General features: G+C 40.3%; 1 protein-coding gene across 3 annotated transcripts in view; it reads right to left on the reverse strand.

Moving 5' to 3' along the window:
- Positions 1-8,558: 8,558 nt before the first annotated feature.
- The window catches only part of lrrc45 (leucine rich repeat containing 45), a 53,423-nt gene continuing 42,330 nt past the window's right edge, over positions 8,559-19,651 (reverse strand). For all 3 annotated transcript variants that reach the window (XM_079657941.1, XM_079657943.1, XM_079657942.1), the window contains exons 15-18: positions 19,340-19,432; positions 11,823-11,996; positions 10,437-10,584; positions 8,559-9,716 (exon numbers count right to left, since the gene is read on the reverse strand). In XM_079657941.1, the coding sequence (XP_079514067.1) occupies positions 9,517-9,716; positions 10,437-10,584; positions 11,823-11,996; positions 19,340-19,432 (615 nt within the window). In that variant the 3' untranslated portion in view covers positions 8,559-9,516. The remainder of the gene's footprint in view (positions 9,717-10,436; positions 10,585-11,822; positions 11,997-19,339; positions 19,433-19,651) is intronic.

Genomic DNA, 19,651 nt, shown 5'->3' on the forward strand with positions numbered 1-19,651 from the left:
TTAGGTATAAAATGTTATGTAATTCAGGCTTATAGTTCACCCTTCTCTAAAAGCCTTCAACAATGACAATATTCATAGTAATTTAATAAATCCTTCCAACACACATTGTAAAAAATAGCCTACTGTAAGTTAAGAAATCATTCCAATATGTACATCTTCGGATGTAACAACAATAACATTATAAATAGTAACATAGCTGAACATGGTATTGCACATTTAGCTTTGAGTGTTACTGACCTGAGATGTTTTTATTACATGAATTAAGGTGACTGAGGCTTTGGGATGCAAACTCATCTGCATGAAAAAGGTGACAAGGATCCGAGCCCCCGGCTCCCCCACCCCACGGAATATCGGCTTTAAAATGAGGAATAACAGAGGATTTTAGCAGTCAGAACAACTAAAGCAGCAGTGTTAATAATAACAGAAACGCCAAAGAGTCACATCTAATAGAAATATATAAAAGCATTTATTTTAATTGTGTAGCAGTCAGTTTATAATTTTGGCAGCACTGTTGAGCTTTTTGAAAATGTATTTTCATGCCTCTGTGCAAGGCTTAGTCTTTCTATCTTTATAGCCACATGGTGTAAAGTAACTAAGTTCATAAACTCAACAAGTACTATACTTGGGCACAATTTTGAGATACTTGTACTTTATTTAAGTATTTCAATGTTTTGCTACTTTGTTCTTCTACTCCACTACAGTTCAGAGGTACATGGTGTACTTCTACTCCCCTACATGTATTTAATACCTTTAGTTACTTTACAGATGTGGATGAATGATGTGAAATATAATCAAGTGTTAAATCAGACTTTAGTTCCACCTGGAGTAAATCCACAAGCTACCCTGCAGTATACAAAGTCATTCAAACTAGCTGCACCTTTGCCAGCTTTGAGAACACTTTCATGATCAATCATTATAAAACATCATATATGTTATTCTGAAATGGACCAATCTGCACAATGACTACTTTTACTGTTGCTACTTTAACTATATTTTGATGATAATACTTTTCTACTTTTACTTGAGGAACATTTTGAATGCAGGACTTTTACTGTAACAGAGTATTCCTACACTCTGGTACTATTACTTTTACTCAACTACAAGATCTGAGTACTTCTACTTTTACTCAAGTACAAGATCTGAGTACTTCTACTTTTAATCAAGAACAAGATCTGAGTGCTTCTACTTTTACTCTACAAGATCTGAGTACTTCTACTTTTACTCAAGTACAATATATATATATATATTAGGGCCGGGACTTTAACGCGTTAATTAAGATTAATTAATTACACAAAAATTAACGCATTTTAATCGCACTTCATTTTGCACCGCGGAACGTTTTCTCACTGGATGAGTTTCAGGGGTACCGATTATACTGGAGCACCAAGTATAATTGTTGTTGTTTGAAGTTCATGACTTCAAACAACAACAAACCACAGTGAACAATAGTCAAACGTGAACGAAGAAGCTGATGAGACCGCTTTGGTTGGCCCCGTGGATGGGACATTTTGTTTTAAAAAACGAACGGATGGAAGCATCGATAAGAGCACGGTTGTTAGCAAATTATGCAAAAAGGAATTTGCATATCACCGCAGCACATCAAGCCTCAAGTATCACCTCAATGCAAAACATATAGCAGCTAGCGTGGAAGCTAGCGCGGACGTTAGCCCAACTCGGAGTACAAGGACCCACACCCAATTCGCGTTGATCAAACAGTGGCCTATGCAACAGAGAGATTTTATTTTTCATCCGGATATTGGAAGAATAGGAGGGATTGAGGTCAATCACTGGCACTTTTTTATTTTATTTTAAATGGTACACTTTATGTTGAACTATTTATTACATTGTTGGTGCAACTGGCACTTTATGTTGAACTGTTTATTGTTTTGGCCAGGGTTATTGAGAGAGTTGGACTGAAATTGATTAGATTTTTTAAATCAACTGTTGGTAAATCAACAAAGTCTGTTATGGCCTCTGAAGCAACAGAGAGATGTTTTCTAATAGTCAGGGTTTCCAATGTTCTGAATGTACTTGAAAGTATTGTGTTTTACTTAAAAAACAAAGTGTTATAGTTTACAGAAGGTCTACCTACCTATAGGCTACCTGAATCTCTGAAATGTACTATGTTCCTAAATATGCTATTGCTACACTTTATGGCAAAAATTGCACATTTCTGGTGGTCTTGGTTAAGGACCACCTTGAAAAAAATAAACAATGTTTTGTTGCTTAAGCTTATGTATTCAGTCATTATTCAATGGTATACTGAAGTCCATGTGAAAAAAATTGCTTCTCACTCTTCTCAGGTCAAATATTTATTTGTGATTAAAAATGCGATTAATTGATTACAAAGCCTGTAATTAATTAGATTAATTTTTTTAATCGAGTCCCGGCCCTAATATATATATATATATATATATATATATATATATATATATATATATATATATATATATATATATATATATATATATATATATACACACACTTATACCACCTCTGTTTATAGCCTATGAAAAAAACTATTAGAAATAGAAGGCTAAAGCTAACGTTAGCAGATAGTGACAATGTATGCTCGCTAGCTAGCTCGCTCAACAATTCCTTAAATAATATTGCCACAGAAAAACTTTTCAGTTCACATCACGCTCTGCCGCTCCGACAGGGAGCTCTGCTCTGAACACCTGAACAGCCCGTTCTAACAGCTGTTCACCAGCGGTCCAGTCTGTGCCACAGTGACTCCGGACGCACAGTTAATATTAACGAACGCACCCGTAGGTAATGTAGCTGCTGAAGCTAGACCATCATCTCGGAGCAGCAGAGCCTTATTATACATCCATGAGCAGAGCCGACAGGCAGGAAGACTCGAGCACACAGCTCGTACTTCATTATAACATATATAAAAAAGAACACCATGCGTGTCATGATGGCACATAACAGCTCACGGCCGCAGATTACTCCGGGTCCCAGACCCCCCCATACCTCAAAAATATTTTTATTGCAGATCTACATGAATCACACAAACGACCTATTTTGGATTCAAAACGGCGAATTTCGCCGAAAGGTGACAAGTTTGCACATAACATCTGAAACTATGTAACAACATAATACACTTTGTGGGGATGCAGCTAGGGATGTAAGGAGTGAGGGACACGGCTTAGAACGGGCGTGTCGCCTGGCAGGACAGGAGAGTGTGTGCACCAGTCTGCCTTGATCTATGAATTCATGTCCGTGACACTCACTGCTGCCCACAGCTGTTTTATAGAAGGAGAACCACACACACACACACACACACACACACACACACACACACACACACACACACACACACACACACACACACACACACACACACACACACACACACACACACACACACACACACACACACACACACACACACACACACACACACACACACACACACACACACACACACACACACACACACACACACACACACACACACACACACACACACACACACACACACACACACACACACACACACACACACACACACACACACACACACACACACACACACACACACACACACACTTTATATTGTAATGGAGCCTCGTCAGCAGATCAGGATCCCTCCGCTACGCTTTGGGATCCTGATCTCCCCCCTGATCTTTCTTCTCCAGCAGCTAAATTAACTGTAGGTTACTCTGACTGACAAGCTTACAGTTAGACACAACACTGTCATTGCAAGTGACCCTCAGTTAGTTGACTTTTATGTTCAACTGCTAAATTCGTTACTGATAAAAAAGGGCTTCTACTGTACCTAATTACCTTAACATTAGAACCGCCAGAGGTTTTTGTATCCTACCTAAACCCCGCTATTAGAATGCAATTTTTAACAACATAGGGTGCTACATAACACACTTTCAGGAAAAGTCACGGACTGGGAGACTTTAATATTTTATTGGAAAAAAGTTACATTGCACACACACAACACACATCACACAAATTGACCCGATTGACGGTTCTAGTGTTAAATAAACTCACTAATTAATTAAACCAGTTCAATACGCATTATTCTTATTCTTATCATTCTTTATGAGCGCAGAAATAGTCTTAAAATCAGATCTGTTTTTTAAATGAAATCTGACGGCAGGCAGTTAGCTCTGATCACCTATGATAAATGCGCCACACCTAATCGCTGGCCAATCCGCCACAGAGCTACCTCTATACAAATCAAACTGTAGACGGTGTGACAAGTTTGTCACACCGTCAAAAACAAACACAACACAACACAAACACCTATTGTTTTAAATAATGGTCGGAATGTGACCTGTGAGCCTTCTGAATTACCGTGGGACAGAACATTCTAAACTAAAATGTTCAATCAATAAAGTAACATCTTATCTTATCTTAATAATATCTTCATATTAATAATAATAATAAATCATACAGTATGTGTCCGAAAGGGAGCAGGAGGAAGGAAACACAAAAATATACAAAAAATATACTGTATATTAAAGCAAACGATTGTAAAGGTAAAAGTATGAGCATAACAAATGAAAAAGTGTAATGTAAACATTTACATTATTATTATGATTATTTAATATATAAAGACTATATATTATTGAATTACAAGATTAGATATACTTTAGTTGATCTAAAAATATTGATGTGTTCAAATGCTCTTCAAAACAGAACTGAAAGTCCATGAAACTTGTCTTTCTGTATTTGTGAATGAAGCGCCATCTCCTGGTTAAAACCTGAAATTGAAAATCTGGCAACGCCCTCTTGGAAAATAGTGGGAGGGCTTAACATTCCTCTATACTGGTTTTAGGCAGGTCGTAGGCAGGAAGCTGTAAGCTGGAGTCTGAAATTAAGTGCCACATCTGTACATGTCCATCAAAGTGACCACACCCTAATTTATGCAAACGCTTTAAGGCTTAATATTAATTAAACAGATGACTTGAGAAAAAATTCACCCCCCCAATCCATATTCATGAAGGGGGGATCTAAGTATACAGAGAATATGTTTTTTTGAACCACGATGTAAACATGTTTAATTCTGCTCTAAAGTTGGGCATTTTAACATTGGGGTCTATGGAAATTGCTCCCTTCTGCAGACTGCTCTTACTGGCCACTAGATGAACTGCAGTTTGAGGTACTTCCGCATTGGCGTCCCGGCTCTTCCCCAGAGTCTGCCGCTTGGTTTCTTCCCGTTACATGGATATAAAACATTCATAGTTTATTAAATGAACATGCCCTCAGACACTGTTTCCTGCAAGATGTTGCAGTACTCTTACTGAGATAAGAGAAAAACATGGCATGTTCACAGTTCACCAATGGTTTGTCCAACGTGAGGCACCATGTTTTCAAATTTGAGGAACATTTAAAAAAAATGTTTAAATGTAAATCTTTTCAGTCATTAAAATGACTGTATTGTTAAAAGAGATACTATTTGTCCATTCATCCAAATGAATCACAGGAGGATGATATTGTTTGCATATGAAGGCTTAAGCTTTCTGATGTTCCTTTATTGGCAGTATGACACAGAATCACATGTTCTTCCTCCTACAGTCTTCTTTGTGTGGCACCTCTCTAATACTTGGGCGTGTTTTGGTTAAGTTCCTTTTCTAATAATAAACAATCTGCCACACGCCTTCAATTTAGGATCAAGTAGGATTCACGATTCATCACTTCTGGTTAGGACCAGATTAGGATGGTTAAGAATGTTTGGTGCATCTTGATTTTACTTTTCTTATTTTCTTCTAAAAAAGGGATTAAGAGAAATATAAGATGCATTTGACACACACACACACACACACACACACACACACACACACACACACACACACACACACACACACACACACACACACACACACACACACACACACACACACACACACACACACACACACACACACACACACACACACACACACACACACACACACACACACACACACACACACACACACACACACACACACACACACACACACACACACACAGGCTCAGTAAAACATGACGGTGTGACAACATGACAAATAGCACATGAAACTGAAACAGCTAAATGGAACTGAACAGTCTTTAAATTTCATCATTTACTCCTGTGCTTTTCCTACTATCACATGCTCTATAAAAGAAGTGGACGAAGCCAAAAAAAAAAGCCAATGCAAAGGACTTGCATTTTCCCCTTTGGTGGGCTGATTGAATAGAGGTCTATGAGTAAATGCCTCACTTGATTTATTACCTCATTAAACATTATCATAAAGAGTTGATGGTCTTGAAGTCTTCTTAAACACAGCATGATGGTTTTTCTGTAACATATGGTCCCATTAAGAGTATGCTTGAAGGCATATCTACCTTATGATTGACAGGCCCTACCAAACTGAGCTGTCAATCATTAGAGAATCGTAGCAGTGCGTTTCCCTGCCCAGCTCCACCCTCTTGTCACCTCTGACTGCAGCAAAACAAAACGGCGAACGCCCAAATACCAAACTCTAGGCTCAAAACCATAGCTCAAAACGATGGTCCACCAACCAATGGGTGACTTCATGGATGGCTATGTTCCCTTTTTATAGATAATTAATGGTCAAAATGTCTTCTCTAATAAGGCCTGTTTTGGATATTTGGACCCTCCTCGTTGTTTGTAATGGAGGTTTTCTGTTGTCAATGTGTAGTTTGCAAATCCAAGATGATGACATCAGGTTTTCCAATGCTTTAGTAAATCTCTCTCCAGAGGCAGCTGAGCAGTACTCCCCATGAAGAATCACTGAGCTTGACTTGTGCCATCAGAGGCTCCTTTAAGAGATTTATGAAATTTAAGAATTCACATTTTGCCAATATGTCATATGGATATTCAAACACTGGCAGTCTAATGCATTTCTAAAAGTCAATTCTGTTTAGTTCCAGCTTTCTGACATACATCATAATAAGCAGGACTCAGACAAGGCCTATTTTTTTCTCACAATTGACACTAATGGCTGATTTTCCTCAGTCTAAATCTATGCATAGCATTGATATCAGAAGCAGTGCAGAACACCCTGCTGCAAATGTGCGCCCCCATGCAGCTGAACGGGCTCTGGCTGCAGTAAGAAAGGCTCAGTGTGAGCAGAATGGGGACAGCGGGGCCTGTTTCAGTGACAGGGCCACAAATTCCTCAGCGTGCATCAGCACTTCAGCCTGCCTCCAGTGGCCTACGAGGCGTGTAGGTGTTCCCGCATCCGCCGCGACCGCCACAATGAACGGAAGGGCCACGATGCGATCGAACCGATGCGACCACAAAGCCGACCCGGGAGGAGGGGTGTGGAGCAGAACAAACAGGGCGACCGACCGCTCGGTGAGCCCCAGCCCCTTTTCCTACATAGCATCCTCCCATCACCCATCCATCCATGGACGCTTCACCGAATCACACATAAAAACGACCGTGCTGCTGTTCATGTGTGTGTGCGCGTGCTCTTACCCGTCGCCCACCACCACGCATTTGATAGCCTGCATGTTTACAGGAGCTGGACACGTTCAGGGAGCCGGTGTTGGTGCTTTAGCGGATCCGACGGTCTGCACTGAGGTCTCGGATGAGAGCAGCGGGCCAGTCCGCTCGGCGATGGAGCCGCAGTGAAAGGGGTCGATGACGAGTAGCAGCGAAAAGCTCCGGAAACTACCGAGTGTTTTAAAGAGACAGACCACAGAAAATAAGCATCCCAGCAGAGAAAGAGATGATACACGCCTTGCACTTCCGCTTCCGTTTTTCTTTTGTGCCTTAGCCGAGAGTGCGGGACATGTTTGCTTGTATTTTTCTAGATTATTGAGGCAGTTTTTTTGTGCAGATGGCATTCATTTTGGAAAGGGTTTGGATTTTTTAATCTTCCAACTTTTCTATTTCAGCCTCTATCCTTACGGTTAAAATAGTTTTTCATAATAGTTACATTTTTTTAGTTGTTTTTCTTACAATTGATCTTCTTTGACTGTGTTTATGTGTTCACCATAAACGAAGGCAAATTCTTCGTAAGTGTAAACCTACTTGGCAATACAACCGTTCCTGATTAAATCCTTTAAAACCACCATTTATAATAATATTAATTATAACAAAACGAATATAAAGTGTTGTTATTGTACTACTATATGACTGGATTGTGTTTTAAATTTCTTAATTTTTAAATCATATATAAATAAGTAAGCATATTCCGGGATATGTATTAATGTTTTAAATGTAACTACCAATGCGATACACTTGTATGATGATCCCATAAGGCGGTGAAGGTTCCTCCATAGTGACTATCAATGGTTTTAAATGGGCCTGAACCATCTTGACAGTAAAATATCTTTGGCAGTAATTCAAAGACCCAATGACCTCATACATCCCCACCCCACTAACACACAACACACTGACTAGTGTACTGTTAAATGTTGAATGGCATTATAGACTAATCTAGATCAACTGCTAAATTATTACACATTAAGAAAATCAAGAGATTTAGTTCAGAAACTACCACATTTAGATGATATGTAAAAATTGTAAAAGCACCTTCAAATATATCTGAAACAATATGAAGATATAAAACAGCAATTTGTCAAAAAGGCTGAATCAGGAGTTCAATTTGACAGACTTCCTTCATGAAATCATTAGTAAAAACAACAGACATGTTGTGAATCAATGTAATGCTCTATATCTGAACTGCAGAGAGGCAGCCTCTGGTGTGACAGATATGATAACATATTAAGGCATATTTGAAGCAAATCTCAATCTGTATGTAAACACTGGAATGTCATTTAGACTGGAGAGAAGAAGAATAAGGAACACAATGGGCTGCAAACAGATGGAAATGTTGACGCACGATCCATTTGAAGGACAGTTCACTAAACAGAGTTAATGGGAGAGCTAAAGACACGAGAGACGGCATGTGTTGGCAATGATACAAGAACATGTAGAGCATTAAGACAGGGCTGTGGTCAAAGCAATTCAAATATAAGTGGTTTTTAGTCTCGGATCCAGAATTTTGTTATAAGACAGACTTTACTGAAGGCTCTACACACTTCTTGCACCTCTAGACAGTTAAAGGTACTTGGCATGGGAGAAATAATACCCCTTTTTCCTTTTTTTATGTTTAGAGTAATGAATCAAACCTGACGCTTAAACTGTAGAAGGATAAAAACACGGTATTTTGAAACAGGTAATAATCTCATCCAGCTGGCAAGTTTTTTTACACAATAAAAGGGTAGATGGATCCAAAGACTTAAAAGTTCATTGATTTACCAAATAGAGATCTAAAAATGCTTCCAAATGTATGCATGTCATATTCCTTCACTAGGGACCATGAATATCCTCTGACCATCCTGGATTTGGTGCCAGTAGACTTTGTAACCCTTTCACGACTGGGTCTGCACATTGTGTAAGGTACAGTATGTTTACAGCTCACAGTCATATGGCCCCGCACCAAGGTCCCAGAACACTCATGATTCTTCAGAGTTTTCCAAATGTTTCATGTCAGAACAATAACGATTTATTTGTATTCTGCAGACGGTCCTGAGGGCTCAGAAGCGGTCTGGGGGTCACTTCTTGGGGCTGCTGTAGTGTCCCAGAGGCGAGCCCTGGACGTATGTGAGGATGGCAGACTGCAGGTAGCTGGCCCGGTTTGCTTCGTCCTCCCTCATCCTCTGGATCTCGGACTCCTTCAGACGGAGCTTCTCCAGCATGGAGGACATCTCACTCTCTTTGTCCAGGAGCACCTCCCTGTGGCTGCTGCTGAGCACTGCAGCACAGCAAGCACAGAGGGAGAATGGTGTGAAAATAAAGAACATATTTCATATTTACACACATGATGCATTTTAAATACATTACATTCTGAAGTTAAGTGTCTTTTTAATTGAAAAAGGGAAAAACTGGACCTGGGTTAATCTGCTTTGTTTCAAGCAGTCTTCCTTTATGCTGCAACGTTATAATATTTAAACTCAAATAATTTGAGTCCATTTTAAGATGCCAAAAAGTATTTACATATCAGCTAACTTTGAAATGAATTGTCTTTTGTTTTCATGTTGGAACCCTATGTCCAATGTCCTCTTTCAGTCACCATAATATATTGAACATTTCTGTCAATCTTGTCAAACCAAAGACATTCTTTTTGCCACGAGTCAAACTTATTGCACATTATCGGATAAGATACACCAGTTGGATGATTGCAATTCAGTATTGCTCCTCCATGTGTGGTTGTGTTTGAGATGAAAAGCGACCGAGAGATGGGAAGTGTAGCTAAATGGTGACAAAAAACCTAAATAGTACTAAATATTTTTTTTAAACCAAATGTATATCTTTTATTAACGATATAAACACTGGTTTTAAGTAACTTGTAGAAACATACAAAATATGTATTTAACCTGGAATAAATCACACAAATAAAGACACAATAAGAAACCATTTCATTTGAAGAAATGTACTTCTCTTTGTGTGGAAGCTCTGAAAGAGTGGTGTGCACCTTTGATCTCTCTCTCCAGAGCGCTGATCTTCTCCCTCAGGCCCCCCTGAGCCGTCCTCTCTGCCTGTAGGTGTCCGATCTGCTCCTGCAGCTCCACCTTCACCCGGCTCACTGCAGCCACCTTCTCCTGCTCCTTCCCCGAGAGATCCTGCAACAAAATACCACCTGATCAACACCCAGCTCAAAACATGTATCATGTATCACTCCCGGAGGTTTGTCACATGGATAAGGACACTGTACAGAAGCTGTGAGTATCTTTATATCCCAGCATGCATGGAGAAAGGGATGAGCTACACATGAGAGATTTTTTCTAGAATTTGGCTGCAAATAAAAGTCCCATACGTGACACACTATGAGGTGACTGACATATTTTCAAGGTTTAGATGGACAATACACTGTCTCTGTCAAACCATCATTTCAGAAATTAACAGCTGTATCTTGTTCTTTGATTTTAAAACAAGAAAAAGCCTCTGGACATAACTGAAGGAAAGAAGTCAAACACCCAAGGTGAGTTACACTAATCTGTCCACTTCACTTTAAATGATGAGCCAATATGAATGAGCAGAGGTTGAAGATGAATGTTCTCCCTTGGATTCTGATACAACGTTTGATTCATTTGCCTACATATGCAAAGAAACATGGGAAAAGGCTACAAGATGTTGGAAAACGTTGAAGACGTACCTTTTTCACAACTCTAAATGTTCACATTCCACATCCTCTTTCTAGTTTCTAGTTAAATAACGTGAATCTGTCTTAACAAACAGGGGTCTGATCTGATGTGGCCTCTCCCCTGTGTTTATGACTTAAGATCAAGTAAAACCAGGTTGTGCCAGGATAGTCTTCTGAGTCCTATAGACTTGTTGATGGGGATCATTTCCCCAAGTGTTTCTTGTTGTAATGCTGTTTCGAAGATAAAAAGATCTCATAAATAGTATCCCAAACCCTATCTTGGCAACACCTTTTCTTTCACTCATTCAAAAGTCATTAACGCAGGAGAAAGAAAAACTATTCAGATCAAACTTTAATCGAAAATAAAAAAAAGTTGTCTTGTAAAAACCATGTGCCCTATTTGCCCAAGTTTGAAATAAGATGAAATACCTGTGTTCTTCCAAGTAACTTTAAATATCCTAGCAAAACTTGTTTCCCAAAATGTATTACACATGAAAACAACATTTACAGGACCACAACAAATGTTTTCACAGAAGCAAATACGATTTAACTTAACACCTAGGATCACCCGAGTTTCTTTTTCTCACTTGCCTGTTAGGACTTTTGTATATTTTATTATGCACCACTACTATTTAATCCATATTGTGAGTTACATATTGGATTGAACGATGTCCACACAGGCTGAATAGTGAAAGGTGTACAGCTGGGGGTCCTGACCTGCTGCAGCTCCTCCGTGCGGTGCCTCAGTCCGTCCACCCCCACGCTCAGCTGGCTGTTCTTGGCCTGCAGCTCAGAGATGGTCTGCTTCTGCTGCGAGGAGTGGAGCTGCACCTCCTGCAGGCTGCAGCGCATACAGCGGAGCTTCTCCTCTACAGAGGACACGTGCTCCTGCTGCTCAGGGGAAACCACAGGTGAGTTCAGGAGGATCGTGAAGTGACTTTATTTCACTAGGATTGGTAGAGCCAGTATTTTGTTTTTATAAGAAAGGCCACCTAATAGTGACGTCTGTAGTCAACCAGAGCATAAAAGACTTCAATTCCCACTGCGCCTTCTCTAAAGTGACAGTGATGGGAAACCTGCTAGAAAGATGCCGTTGAGGAACAGTTTTTAAACGTCCAATTACCCTTTAAGTTATCACGTTATATAAGCCTTATCAGGAAAGAAAGAATACCTAAGTTGTTTGTTATTTTATTTGAGTTTTGCCTATTTGTTTTGAATATTGTAAAGGCCTCTTTTCTTTGTTGCATGTGTAAAAGTTTTTATTTGATTTTGAGCAACACATCGTATAATATCATTCAAACCATCGGAGGCCAAGCAACTCTTCAACTGTAAGCAGTGGCGACTGGTCATTAGGGGCAGCTGGGGCACAGCCTCACCTAGTGTCAGCAGAAAGTAATTCAAATAATAATTCCAAAAAAATGCAAATAAATGCAAAAAGAATACATCTTAAAATACATTTTAAGATCATCTTTAATCATCTGATTCATCTGTACATTGCTGTTTTAGTCTGTGTTCTTCTAATTAGTGTCTACAGTGTGTGCCTATTGAGCCGTGTTGAGCGACGTGGGTCAAGCCCTGATCCAGCCCCTCCCTCTCACTGTCTAAGTCAGGGGTTCCCAACCTTTTTCACCCAGGGCCCCCCCAAATGACTCCTGTTGGAATTTGCGACCCCCCAAAACTTTGAAACTTTAATTATCGCTGTTGCCGATCTGCCCCCCTGCCCGATCTGTACTGTGCATGTGCGAGATGATCTGCCATACTGGACAACTCCGTACGGCAACCCAACTAGGACACTTGACACAGTGGCGTTTGGCAAAGCACAAAAAGAAAATGGATTTAACTTCTGTTTGGCAGATATCATACTGAATAAATATTTACTGTGAATGTATGCAAAAATGTATGGCATATAGCTGTCTAACAGAAGTTAAATCTATGTCTCACTTATTCTGACAATGTACTTAACCCCAAATAAAAGAACCCAATAAAAAGAGTTGTTAAATAATAGTGAAGTCACGTTGTCATAACAATAACTCATCTCTCCCGGTTTTTTGTGTTCTTTTTCTGCTTTGCCAAACGCCACTGTGTGAAGTGTCCTATTACAGTTGCCGTATGTAGTTGTCCAGTATGGCGGACCATCTCGCACATGCGCAGTACAGATCGGGCAGGGGGGCAGATCGGGTAGTGACAGCCGTGCCCCCCCTCCCCACACACACACGGCAACAGCGGTAATTAAAGTTTAAAAGCCTAAAAAATGCTACAACTACTGTCACAAACTGGATGAATGTGAAGTATTTCCTTAAAGGAGGATGAAAGCGTAATTAAGGAGCACTATTGGAGTGACTTTGTTGGTTATTGGATTCAGGATTAATGAATTTGGATGCCCGCTGTATCAAGAAATTAAAGGACGGCGCAAGTGGAAACAATTCACAAAGGGATTCAACTGTTTAAAACACATGCTCAAAGTAAGCCGGATTTTGGCGATGTGTTTATTTGGATTCAAAAATCGCAAATAATCTACAAAATCGAGGAGACCGATCTGATCGGAGCAACTTTGACAAATAATCCAACTGAAACCGGCACTTTACGCGCAGAAGAAACATTTATATTAAAGAAAAAATGATACATTTCTGTCTTTGTATGCTTTTATTAGCTACTAACTTGCAAATGTATGCATCATATTTATTTCAAATGTCGAAGAACAGGACACTTCAAAAGAATATACTATGTCTAATAAATAAATGGTAATATGGTTGCATAGGCCTGTATAAAACAAAAATGAAAAACTGGCATATTAAGCAGGTAAATCAAATGCTTGTCTGCCATGGAACAGGTAGCAGAGAGAAGACAAGGTTCAAGTAGGTTCATTAATGTGAACCTTGGGCTTGCACGCCCGCAGCCAGGGATGGAATGTCCGGTGTAATGTGAGTGACAGCCAGTCTAAAGTCGTTGTGAACGTCCAGTGTGTTGCGTGCTTTTGTTTTGATGGCAACAAGTACGCTGAAGGTTGTTTCTGATAGATATGTCGTACTGAATGGGAGTATAATCCTGGTCGTGGCATGCAGTGTGATCTTTGGAGCGAGGCTTGGTCCTTTGAGAATCCCAAACTTTTTGAATCCTTTTTCCTGGAAGTATTTCTTTGACAGCGAGTCAGCTTGGATGTCGGTGAGCTCATCTTCGCAATCCAGGTATTCCACATCCTCAACTTTGGCAATAAAGGGATCTAAAACCCACAATTCCTTGGAGACATACTCGTCTATGTCAGCGAACCGTGATTGCATTTCCGTTTGCAGTGCGTTCATATGGCGGATGAACTCGCGACGTACAGGCACCGTTTCAGGATTGTTTTGGGATTGTTTCAGCAGTAGTGGAAACTGTTGCAGCTCCCCCCTCTCCATTTTCTCGACCCTGTACTCCAGTTTGCGCACAAATGCATCATTGGAGAATGTTGGACTCCACGCCTTGCAGACGCTTGTTTGTTTCATTGTAGAGACTGAAGATGTCGGCCAGGTATGCTCTTTTAATCCAGAATGACTCAGTCACTTGCTCTGACAGTGCGCGGTTACGAGTTTGTAGAAACTCTTCAATTTTTTCCTTCAGTTCTACAAAGCTTGCCAGCACTCGGCCGCGTGAGAGCCAGCGCACCTCGGTGTGCAGGAGGAGGGTTTGGCGCGCTTCATCCTCGCACAAGTCTGCGAATAGACGCTTGTTGGTGGGGCGACCTTTGATGAAATTGACTATTTTAATAACACTTGAGAGTGTTTCGCTGAGGTCTTCTGACAGTTTCTTGCTGGCCAGGGCCTGGCGATGTATCACACAGTGAAATATTGTGCAGTGTGGGGCCTTTTCTTTCAAGCGACTGTTAAATCCCGTTTTTCCCCATCATTGAGGCAGCTCCGTCTGTGCAACATGCAACTAAATTCTCATAGGAAAGCTTGTGGGATGAGAGGTAAGAATCCATTGCATTAAAAATGTCCTCACCCCGGGTGGTAGTGGTAAGGTTGACTGACATAAGAATGTCCTGCTTCAAATCTTCCCCATCTATATATTACACATAAACGATCAGCACAGCCTCGTCTGCTACAGTTGTGGTTTCATCAAGTTGTATGGCAAATGGCCCCTTTCCAAGCTTTTCGAGCAGCTGCAGCTCGCAGTTACTTGCCATCTTCTCAATTCTGTCTTTCACCGTATTGTTTGACAGTGGTACAGTTTTTAGCTTCTCCGCGACCTGCGGGCCGCACAGTTTCTCAGCCATCTTAATGCAAGCTGGCTTAATGAGCTGCTCGCCAATGTTGTGCGGTTTCTTTGCCTTTGCTATTAAAAGTGCACATTCAAAAGAGGCCTCGCTGCCAGCCCTAACAAACGCTGTTCTAATATCCATTAGCTTGTTTGCCTTTGCAAGGTGTTGTTTCTTTATGAAAAAGTCCCGCTCACGCCCGACTGTTTCTGGGTGCATGGTCTGTTGGTGTCTCTTCATTTTGCTGGGTTTCATGCTTTCGTTGGCTAGCTTCTCTCTGCATATCACACACTCTGGGCGGGTTTTGTCCGTTCCCTCCATGAAACCGAAGTTAAGAAAGCTCTCTAGGTAGGTCCTCATTTTCTTTTTGATTGCAGAGGAGCTGTCATTTCCTTTACGTTTTTCAGACATTTTTAGACAAAAATATTCACCTTATGAAGTCGGTCGCTAGCTAGCAAGCGCAGCAAACTGTTATTATTATGAAAGCTGACACAGTAACATCAATGTTGGCGCCAATCGGAGGAGTATCAGATGAATTTTTTGAATTTTAATTTCAGTTCATCTATATTTTATTGTAATATAGACAAGGCTTTTAGCGCCAATCATGTATTGCGTTACAATATGTAAAAAAAATGATACGTAAAAAAAAAATTATATGTACATTTTTTATTTATTTTTATTCTAAATATGATATTAGGCCTCAAATCATCTGAGGTCTGGCGCCCCCCCTGCGATCTTTGGCGACCCCCCAAGGGGGTCGCGACCCCCAGGTTGGGAACCACTGGTCTAAGTGAATGGGTGCTGTAAAAACTACACTGCGCATGCTCAGAGTATTGTCCTATTCAAGCTGACATACCCACCAAAACGTCATCTCATAATTCAGAGAGCTGATTGACTGTACTGTAAGTACGTGTGCCGCGAAAATAGTAGTTGTTTGTGAAGAGGAGACGAGAGAGAGCAGCGTATCTGCGATTCAAATCAGTAAAACGGAAAGAAAATGAAGGAAGTTGACCATCTACTTCAGCTTTGGTAAGTTCATTTTATGTCATATATTTTGTTGATCTTCTGTGTGTTGCCTATAGGCTATTGCTCTGCTGGATCGATTGACATTGTGACCTCGGTGACGAGTGTCTTGTGTTTTCCTTATACCCCCCCCCCCCCTCTCTCTGTCGGAACTAAGGACAGCCTACAGATATTTGTTTACTTGTTTAAAAAAGCACCAGAAGCTTAAACACTTAAACACATCTAAGTTGTTCGTGCCCACTTTGTACATATAAAAACGCCACTGACTGTAAGTAATATAAAGGAAAGAAAAACGAGTCTGTTTAAGGCGTGTAGTGGCTTGATAGAAAAACAAGGAAGGTAGCCACGACAAGCATGATCTGCTTTTCATTCAAAGAGTCAGCCAACTGTTTTTTCACAGAACAAATCAAATCCAAAATGGATAAAGGTGGTGTTGTAGGAGCAGTGTTTCTCGACGTAAAGAAGGCCCTTGACAAAAAACTCATATCTAAGCTATCCAGCATTAACTTCTCCACACAAACACTGAAATGGATAGAATCATATTTGTTCAACCGTTCTCAGTATATGTCAGAGTACAGAATAATCAATCCTCTAACCTCCAGCTGTCCACAGGTGTCCCACGAGGGTCAATTCTGGGTCCATTGTTATTTTCATTGTATATAAACGACATCGCTATGTCCTGACACAAACATCCAAACGTATGCTGATGATACTGTCATGTATGTTCACGGAGGCAGTCTGACACTAGTGGCTAATGAACTGACGAACAAGATGGTTCATGTAACAGCTTGGTTGGAGCAATGCTGTCTGCAACTAGATGTCAGTAAAACTGTATGTATGTTCTTCACCAAAACCAAGTCCTCCTGCGTTGAGCCAGATGTGTTTGTGTTTCCGGGGAGAGGCTACAGGTGGTCTCACAGTACAAATGCCTGGGGGTCTTCATTGATTCAAGACTCAATTTTAAGGCTCAGGTGAAAAGGGTTTGCAACAGGATCAAATTCAGTCTGTCACATTTGAGGTTTACCAGAGAGTGCATGTCAACAGATGTACAGGTACATGCACTCTATGGTTTTATCTCACATCACATACTGCTTAGCAACCTGCTCACATGCCTGAACAACCACTCTTAAACCCCTGGAATCATGATACAAACAAAAACTTAAAATAGTAGGTAAGAAATCACCTATTCTTTTAGTGAGTTTATTCTCATCATCATTCTCAGATCTGAATGTTTTATGTGTATTATCTCGATGCCCAAGACAAATTTCTCCTAAGGGAGACAATAAAGCTCTATCTTATCTTATCTTATTGCCCAATACTCACAAAATATAACTTGTTGAGCTGGGAAAATGTAATGAGATATGCAAATGCTTGCCTCATGTACAAAATAATACACGGCCTTACCTCACCTCTGCTCAGACATGTGATCACCATACGCACACCTGTAACTAGGTCAACAAGAGCTGCAACCAGAGGAGACTGCGTTGCTCCATTAAGGAAGAGTTCATTCAGCCAATCTTCTTTTTCTTTTAAAGCTGCACAACACTGGAACTCAGTCCCAGTAAAGATTAGAGAACAAAACACCTGCACTTTATTCAAATCTAACTTAAAAACATGGTTCGTGGAAAATCAGCTCTGTCAATACTGACACAATCTGCACTTTACAACGCTCTGTTTGTACATGTGCTTTGACCTGATGCTATCTGTCTGCTTTGTGAATATGCATTTTAGTTTAGTTTTTATGTTTTTATATATGCTTTTATCATAATATAAGCATCTATTTTGAATGTTGTTTTACTGATTGTATTTACCTGTCATTTGAAGTGACATTTTTTTTTAGGATGACTTTCAACATCTGTCAAGGGACTGCAGATGAAAAATAGCCTGTTTGCTAACTCTGGCGCATTTACACATGGGAATGTAAATCAATGTGCACTGTCCCTGTCAAATACATAAAGATTTTTTTTTAAAACAATGAATGCGAGGGAGGAAAGCATATTGTAAGGTAATTTCTAAAATGCCTACAATATTAGAATTAGCCATAATTAATGAGAGTTTGTAAAATATTATTCTTTTATATTTCTCAAAGCAAGAGGTAAAAAAAAAAGATTGCTTGGTATACAAACTCAGGGATGGTATTAATTGTACTGAAAAACCTTACATCATATTCAGGGCTGTTTTGCTGAGGCTGACTGGGACACATGGTATCTGAACTCCAATGATCTCAGATAGCATGTCATCACTCCAGAGCTGTTTAACTGCAACTCCATCCTCTCTGGTCTTCCTCACAAATCCCTGCGTAAGCTCCAACTGGTCCAAAACTCAGCCGCCCGTATCATTACCAGAACTCCTTCCATTAATCATATCACTCCGGTTCTCCAACAACTCCATTGGCTCCCCGTTAAATACCGCATAGATTTTAAAGTGTTGCTCCTCACCTTCAAGGCCCTTGCACCTCCATATCTCTCTGAACTCCTTCACAGCTACACTCCCTCTCGTGCCCTCCGATCCTCCTCTGCCTTCCAACTCACTGTACCTTCTGCCCGCCTGACCACCATGAGGTCAAGAGCCTTCAGCCACTCTGCACCCCGTCTCTGGAACTCTCTCCCACAAGACATCCGCAATATGGACTCACTCTCAAACTTCAAATCCAGCCTGAAAACACACGTTTTTAAACTGGCATATTCAATATCTTAATAATTTTTCTAAACTGATTGTTGTTTTTAAGTCTTTGTTTTTAAGTCTTGTATTACTGTTTGATCTTCTTTGTTGCTTGTTTTTAATTATGCTCTGTAAGGTGTCCTTGAGAGCTTTGAAAGGCGCCCATAAATAAAATGCATTATTATTATTAACTGCAGTACATTCATTTTCTTCTTTGATTACACCTCACCTTGTACGTATGTTGCCTCAAAGACAAGCCATCAATAATGTAACCAAAAATGTAGTCACATTTTAATAACAGTTTTTTAAAACCCACCTCCTCCAGACGAACTAGAGCTCGCACTCTCCCCAGCTCCTCCTCCGCCTGAGCTCGCTCCGTCATACACACCGCTCTGGCTTTACTCAGCTCCTGCAACACAATTACATCATAACACGACGTCACATAAAGAGCGCGGTTAGTTTCTGAAGGAGTCGTTAAGGATACAAACCAAAATGAGGAACAGCATTTCATTTCATTGCAGTTTCATTCTGTAGAAATGCTTCTAAAACATGGAGATGGTAGTTTTACTGCATCCACGAACTGTACCTCGCCACATTCAGTGTTTTATTACTCAACTCTCAGCTTTAG

Source organism: Notothenia rossii (assembly GCF_949606895.1).
Source record: "Notothenia rossii genome assembly, chromosome: 11".
In the NCBI taxonomy this organism is placed as follows: Eukaryota; Metazoa; Chordata; class Actinopteri; order Perciformes; family Nototheniidae; genus Notothenia; species Notothenia rossii.